Raw genomic sequence first — 8213 nt, 5'->3', positions numbered from 1 at the left:
GTAGTTTCTTTGTTAGAACGGATAAAGTCCTCTGAGATAGTTTTGTGTTAGGGCAAATTAAAATGAATTGGCATTTAGCATTTGAAGTAAGTACTTAAGTTAACATAGCCATAAAATATGAGTCTAATAGTTACTCGAAATGAATGATATCTCGAAATAAATATATATTCGAAAATCACGTAGCTGAAACATTCCGGTACTCTATGTGCCGTCTAAAGGTTTCATACAACGTTCGTGAATTTCTCGTGAATTGCATTATAATTACTTCGGGCAAAACTTTCTACATAAAATTTTCTACAAATTACTAAATTACGATCAATACTTTAGGAGTTACAGGCTGTTTAAGTTAACAAAGAGATAAAAATAGACGATTTAAGAAAATGTCGTATCTCCCCAGTTGTTCATCATGATCATGTTTTCGAAAACTGCTTTTAAGAGTAACACGGACCCGCCGCCACTGAGCCGCTGCGCTGCTGCCATACAATCAACCCAGGTAGCAAAGTGACGTCAGCGACGTCTTAATGACGAAACAATGACGTCATTATGACGTCATAAAGACGTCGGTGACGTCATAAAGACGTCGGTGACGTCATGATGACGTATAAATGCTACCTGGGAACACATGAAACATGAAAGTTTTGTAGGTATAACTTCTACTCACCCTATTATTATTTTTATGACAATTTCTAGCAAAGAAAGTTAGTAGGTACCAGATATAATATAATTATATAACACTAAACTCGCGTTTTGTACACATAATTAATGTCATTAACATATATATTAACATATTCATAGTTTAAATGTATTTAAAGTTGTAAAATCGTGTTTTTTCCTTCTAATTCAATTTAAAAAATTTAAAAATGAGTGCTTCAAATTCGAATTTCTAAAATAATGAATTCTTGAGAATAAAATATGTAACTAACAATATGTGGATCCTGGTTATCTAAATAACCAACTTTTGATTTAGATTTTTTGATAAAGAGCAATTATCCACTTTTCTATTAAAGAATAAAGAGAATCAATCTGATCTGGTAAAAAATTATATGTATAGAGTTATCTACCTGCCTGTTACCCATACACTTTAGAATAATATGTACCGATTTACCTAATCTACCTACCAGTTACCGACGCAGGTAGCAAAGTGACGTCAGCGACGTACAAGTGATGTCATAACGACGTCATTTATACGTCATAATGACTTAAAGGTCGTCATAATGACGTCTAAATGCTACCTGGGGATACACTTTACAATAATATGTACCGATTTACCTAATCTACCTACCTGTTACCGATACACTAGAATTATTGAGTTTCCAACAATACAACTCTAAAAGATTTTGTTCACCTGCAAAATTAATAAACTGTAAGTGAATAAAAGACTGATGAAGTTGATCGGTAGCGAATTGTCGATCGGTATGATGCGCCAGATGTGAAACTTAAACGGCCGCAGCTTTAAGTAACTAATGCCTTTTGAAATGGCGGCTCGTAGATAGACATCTGAAAATTAAACAATCCATTAGGTACTTGACCACTTAACTTACCTAGATCGGCATATCATCTCACATCATCATATTTTTGCAGAAAATTGAAAATACATAGGTAGATATAATGTATGATGATGATTGGTAATTAATTCACGATTCACACCATGGACACCAAAAAGTGCAGGCCGTTTTTCAAGACATGCGTTGCTTAATGACATAATCCGCCGGTATCTTGCCACCGTCAATGTGCCTGCTCTTCTTGAGCCGACTGGCATTATCAGGGATGATGGCAAGAGGCCCGATGGGGTGTCCTTAGTTCCTTGGAGCTTGGGACGGGTGTTGGTGTGGGATGCTACCTGCGTAGACACATTGGCATACCGTCCCACCTTCAACGGTCTAATGTAACAGCGGGCGGAGCGGTGGAAAGCGCCGAAATTTTAAACGTAATAAGTATGAGAGCCTCGTTAGAGAGCCATTTTGTACCATTTTGAGTTTAAACTCTAGGTTCCTGGGGTTGTTTGCAGAAATCGCGAAGCGTCTGGTTGACATAACTGGTGATCGATAGAGCTGGCGGCTTCCTCGCACAAAGTATCAGCATTGCGATACAGCGAGGAAATGCCGCCAGCATCCTTGGTACAATGCCTCAAGGGCCTAATTTAGAATTAAGCTAGTAATTAATTTCGTTTAGTAGCACCACTGTATATATATATCGTATGTGAATAATTGTTATTAATTCTTAAAGATCAAAATAAATAGCTAATTAGTAAAGGTACATGATTACCGTTACATTTGGAATACTGGATTCTCAGTATTAATGAAATATGATCAACTTCCATCTGGATCAGTCCTATTAACACTGCCGGAGTAGAAACTAGCACGACTGCGTATATTGTATCGCATAGATAAACCCTCCAATCGATCTGAAACATGTAGGTATAACTATTTAAATGAAAGGTACCTCTGTGTTTAATAATAGATAACGGAGAAATAAAAATATTATTAAAATTCATACCCCCTCAGAATTGGATTGTAATAAAATATTTGCTTGAAGTTGTAAGATACAGTGTAAGAAACGCATCACCAGGACCACAAAGTACTAAAAAACAGGAAAATATATATAATTAATTAACGAACGACATCTATAGTGAATTAAAAAAGAATAGTAGTAGGTATTAGCCATTTTGTCGCATAAATAGTGTTTAGTTTTAAGTTAATAAAATAGGTACATATATTATGTACCTATTATAAGTTAGTTTGTAAGGTATGTATATTTAATATGGGCCTGGTTGCCTGCATGATTGAAATTTTAAACGAATAAATAATAAATACAAAACTTTGGGACCAAATCAAATTATTTTATTAAATATTTTGGTTTGTGTTTTTTAAGTAGTAGTCAAACTACTTACATATAAATTATAAAATGAAATAGATGTCATATATTACAGAAAAAGTGACGAAGCCCGGATCACCACTGGAGGGCGTCGTCACTTTTTCATTAATATATATGACATTTCAGTTTATAAAAAATAAATAAATAATCGTCTTATTGACATTTTTAACAAAATCTATCAAAAAATCAAAAAACAATTTTAGCTTTGTTTTCTGATAAAAAAAATCGGCCAGGTGCGAGTCGTACTCGAGCGAGGGTTACGTTCACACAGTATTTTTTGAAGAAAAATATTGTTTTTTCCTTAGGTTTGACTCACGCTTGACCTTTGTAGGTTTTCCTACAATCTGTGGGTAATGAACAATTTTCTGTAAATATTTTTTTATTCTCTTGTTTATCCCCTGAAAATGGCAGCAACATTTAAAATTCTATGACTTAAATTACTCGTCCATCAACTCGGTCTAATAGTTTCTGAGAAAATTGTATGTGACAAACGAACAGACAGACAACAAACAGACACGCCAGTGACCCTATAAGGCTTCCTAAAAATACGAGTATATACTTATTACTAATTTTTATTATACAAATACAAAATACAAATAGTTTATTATCATAAAAGTTGTTTACATGTGCATCGATATATCCGTCAGACTCCAAACTAGGCTGAGCCTGTATCTTGGAAGTCTGCGAGAGCGATTGACAATTATGTCCACGTTATTATTATATCTTAATACTAATACTAAATACTAATACTAAAAGTAATTACTACAATACAAGCTAAAGAATACAGAAGCTAAACTAAAAGATCTAAACATGATATTCAAGTTTGGGTGTGAGCGTGTGTTTGTGTGGGTGGTATGTGTGAGTGTGCCAAAAAGGAGTGTGTGCATGTTTGCAGGTTTGTATTATGTGGGTAGGTTAAGCCTTCATTGTCAGTTTTTCCGTCTCAGCATAAGATAAAGTATTCAACCATCTTGTCACTTTAAATTTGACATTGTGAACCGACAATGATTTTATATCTAGAGCCCTACAAATATTGTTATAGGTGTACGGATGTGCGAAGTCTGGAGACTTTCTGGCCAACGCAGACCTAACTGGGGGTAGACGGGCTTTGAAGGTTCTCTTTAGTAGCATCTCCTTATATGACGAAGAGTTAAGTAAGGATCGGTGGGTACGCGTGACTGCTTTTAGGATGTGGAGCTGACGTTTATAGTAGTATGGTATATCTTGTATAAATTAAAGCTAAGCGAAAATGTTGCACCTATATAATTGCAATGTGAGAATTACCGTTGCTTGCAATTTATCCAGAAGCTTAACGCTATCGACAAGCAGTTTATAAGCTAATAATCCTCTTTTTAAATCAGTTGTCATATTTGTGTAATCACCAGGCGGCCGAATGAAGATACGCTCAAAATAATTTCGAAGTTTTATCATTCTACCGTACAATATGTCAAATATAGAAATTCTAATAAGGTGACTGAAATCCATAGAGGTATAAATGAAGAAATACATCAAAAATACTAGAGGGAGATTTAAAATAACTTCCAAAGCGTTAAGACTAATACAAATTCTTATAAAAGCCATTGAAAAGAAGATTACGTATAGCCGGAAGCTTTCTAAGTTCGAAGGATTAAGTTCGAGGGTTCGTGCTGCACGTTTGATAGAACTCAGATATTTTATAAAACAGTCGTTTTCTACTATGAGAGTAATCCAAATACTGATGAAATACTCAAAAACTAATATCCATTGTGCACCAAAGTTCAAGTTTCCAGAATAATATAATATCAATGGAATAATGAAGGATAGAACACTGCAATGTATTTTTTGGGTAGTCAAATATAACTTATTGCAGCTGAAGCTGAAATAATGGCCAAAAATGGCGCGAATAAAAAAAATTGTATTCAGAGGCAAATAGTTGTGCAGAAAATTTAGAACTAGATCACAGATATAACCCATACTAAAACCAGATATATATATTTTTAAATGGACTTGTAAAATACGTATATTGTATAAAAAATTGATTGAATTGAATAACTAAGACTTAAAATGATTTGTTCACTGCGAAAGTCTGAATGCACAGTAGGTTTAGTACTGAAAGTACCGCGTTACTACTGACATAAAAATGAGTACGCTATGCGCAACTGTATTTATCAAAAAACCGGCCAAGAACATGTCAGACCATTCTCAGTGTAGGGTTCCGTAGTTACCCGTCCGTGACAACAGAATGCCTTGAACGGGGTATTAGTAAGTAAGTATTCGTCATCCTGTCCTGACCGGTTTCGGCCTCGGCGACTGAGTTTCTTTTGGCTAGTGAGTATTATATAAATGATGATGATGATGTATTCCCAGACGTATCCGTCGACGACGATATCCTGACAAATTAAAAGGGTCATATCCATAGCTATGTATTACGTGCATGCACATGTTTGCCTGCATGTTTTGTGCATGCGAGCGTGTCAAAACAAGCAAAATACACAAACAAAAGGGACAGTAAGCTGCATAGATAACTGACACCCCTGCATAAAAATTTGTTTTAGGGGGGTCAGTTTGCGGTTTAACTTCGCAGCGCTTTGTACGTCTTTTGACTAAGAAGATAAGACTTTTTGCGACTCAAAAGCGGCTTTACATTTGCTATAGTTTTTATTGAATGTTTTTATTAAGCTCTACTGTTACGTTTTTTTATTTCATATTTGTTGGAGCCATGGTTCAAAAGTTAGAAGGGGGCACATTATTTTTTCTTTCAGAGATTATTTCCGAAAATATTTACTTTATCGAATATGGTTATTGAAGACCCCAACCTACCTACTTATTTTAAAAGACCTATCCAACGACACCCCACACCATAGGGTTGAAACGAAAAAAAAAACATCCCCACTTTACGTTTAGGGGAGGTACCATAAGTTTTTATTTTACCACTTTGTCGACATGATTAATTTATATAATAATTCCAAATTTATCACTAACGATCACGGAGCAAAGCCTCAGGAGACAGAGAACATGGCGAAACTATAAGGTTAGTTGACCACGGAACCCTAAAAATAGTAACTGATTAGTATGATTAGACTCGTGTAATCCATACTAATATTATAAATGCGAAAGTCTGTCTGTCTGTCTGTCTGTGTGTTACCTCTTCACGCTTAAACCGCTGAAACGATTTAGTTGAAATTTGGCATAGAGATAGTTTGAGTCCCTGAGAAGGACATAGGATAGTTTTTATCCCGAAAATCATCCCTTAAGATGGTCAAAAGCGGGGTGGAATTGAGATAATTAATGAATAGCCTGATAACCTTGAAGTGTATTAATAGGCTTTAACAGGCTTTAATTAGAAAATTTACTTTAATTGCACTTTTGTTTTGTTTACAATTTATCCATTTTAGTTTTATCCATTTTTGTTTTATTTTCCATTCTTGTTTTATTTTTGTTAAAATGAAAGAGTATTGTTGTAACATTGTTTTGACAACTTGGAATTTCTATTTCTAGTCTAATTTAGTATTTATATAAGTCACATGGTTTTCATACTATTTTTTAGGAAACTGTAGGTCTATAAGTCTATTACCCTACATTGTAACAACTTATTAATATAAGAGACTGTTTGTTTCTAAATAAATAAAATAAAAAATAAATAAAATAATTTGTGTAAGCAATTAAGCATATGTTCAAATTGAATGATTGCCATTTGAATTTATCTAGGCGCTATTAGATAGATAAGAACTTTATTGCAAAACATTAGCGTGACAAAAAAAATAATGTACTTATAATAAAACTAAAACTTATGTCTAAGTACTATACTAAAAAGTAAGTAAGTATGGTAAGTTCTATACTGGTAGAGAATGCCTTTAGGCATTAAGTCCGCCATTTGTACTTTATTTGTTATATTGTGCAATAAAGTTACTACTAAACTAATTACTAACTAACTACTAGGTTTTTTTTTGTCACGAAAGGCGCCGACTCAGCATGTGCTGCAGCATTGCTGCCGCAGCGCTGGTATTCTGCCGGGACCTAGCAGTGACAAAAGAGACAGCAGTAAAAACGCAATGAAAACATTTGTGAATAAAAGTCCACGACAGACGAAGTCGCGGGCAAAGGCTAGTAATTTAATAAAGACAGTGTTTACTTGCAGTCTCTATGGCAACATCAATGTGTATCATACACGTAGCTGATTAAAAGATACCTAGGTAATTGCATTGACACACTTTTCTACTAAGTACATTTCCTATTAATTTTTATTCATGTAATAACAATTAGAAATACATATAAAACTTAAAAAACTAAAATTAAAAATAAATAAAACTAATCTTAAAATAAATACCTAAAAACTAATCCCCTGCGGCACGCGGCATGGTGCCGTAGACGCTGGCAGCATTTCCTCGCTGTATTGCAATGCTTACTTTTTGTGCGAGGAAGCTGCCAGCTCTACGATCACCAGTGACGTCTATAATTTTTTTAGCCAATTGCTTAAATAATGAAGACGCATTCGGACCCCACGGGCCAAGGGTCTCGACCCCAAAAGGTACGAAATCGAAAATAAATTAGTTTTTAGGTAATTATTTTAAGATTAGTTTTATTTATTTTTCCTATTAATAACATTAACCAAAATAAATTTAGCTTAAAATTCAAAGACATTTCCGAGCACCCCGTAGACGCCTCTGGTGACCAGAGGGCTGGCAGCTACTTCGGCCAGAGACTAAGTCTGGCCATCCAAAGAGGTAACGCTGCCAGTCTTCTGGGCACCATAACACATGATAGCGACCTGGGGAGCATTTTTTTATTTATAAGTTTATTTTAATAATAATAATAAAAGTTCTTTATTTAGATAACCAAGATCCACATATTGTTACTTACATATTTTATGTTTTACTTATAACTAAGGTTAGTAGGTTTATAATAATAATAAAAAAAAAAATTATAAAAATTAAATTATTATTTTATTTTAAGTTTTATAAGTTTACTTTAGTTTTATATTAGTTAGTTTATTTAATTTTCACCTCAGCAGCTCGAACAAGCCTACTTTCGTCACTCCCTGGAGTGAAGAAAGTGCGACTTTCCTCACTCCAGGGAGTGAAACAAAGTAGCTTTTTAATTTAGTGAAGGCCATGAACTGCCACTTCATACTTTTATTACAATTTTTTTTTCTGTATTATTCTGTATAATTCTAAATACATTTTAACCTTTAATATGTTCTCACTACTGAGGTAAAAAAATTATGTGTGCAATAGGAGAGCAAAGTTATTTTACATCTCGTGTTCTTGAGTCCCTCGCTACGCTCAAGATTCTAACTTAAAATCACTCGCTTCGCTCGTGATTCAATTATAGAATCTTTTGCTTTCTCGGGACTCAAAATA

The 8213-nt window shown here is 34.2% G+C and overlaps 1 protein-coding gene across 1 annotated transcript; it reads right to left on the bottom strand.

Moving 5' to 3' along the window:
• Positions 1-1327: 1327 nt before the first annotated feature.
• On the bottom strand, positions 1328-4827 carry LOC134741729 (uncharacterized). Its single transcript, XM_063674620.1, has 3 exons — positions 4159-4827; positions 2266-2404; positions 1328-1497 (listed from the first exon to the last, which is right to left on the bottom strand). The coding sequence occupies exons 1-3, from the start codon at positions 4825-4827 to the stop codon at positions 1328-1330; spliced, it is 978 nt and encodes a 325-aa protein (XP_063530690.1).
• Positions 4828-8213: the final 3386 nt, after the last annotated feature.

Source organism: Cydia strobilella, chromosome 5 (genome assembly GCF_947568885.1).
Source record: "Cydia strobilella chromosome 5, ilCydStro3.1, whole genome shotgun sequence".
Lineage (NCBI taxonomy): Eukaryota > Metazoa > Arthropoda > Insecta > Lepidoptera > Tortricidae > Cydia > Cydia strobilella.
The sequence above is the reverse complement of the archived record's forward strand: the minus strand, read 5'-3'. Positions and strand labels throughout refer to the sequence as shown.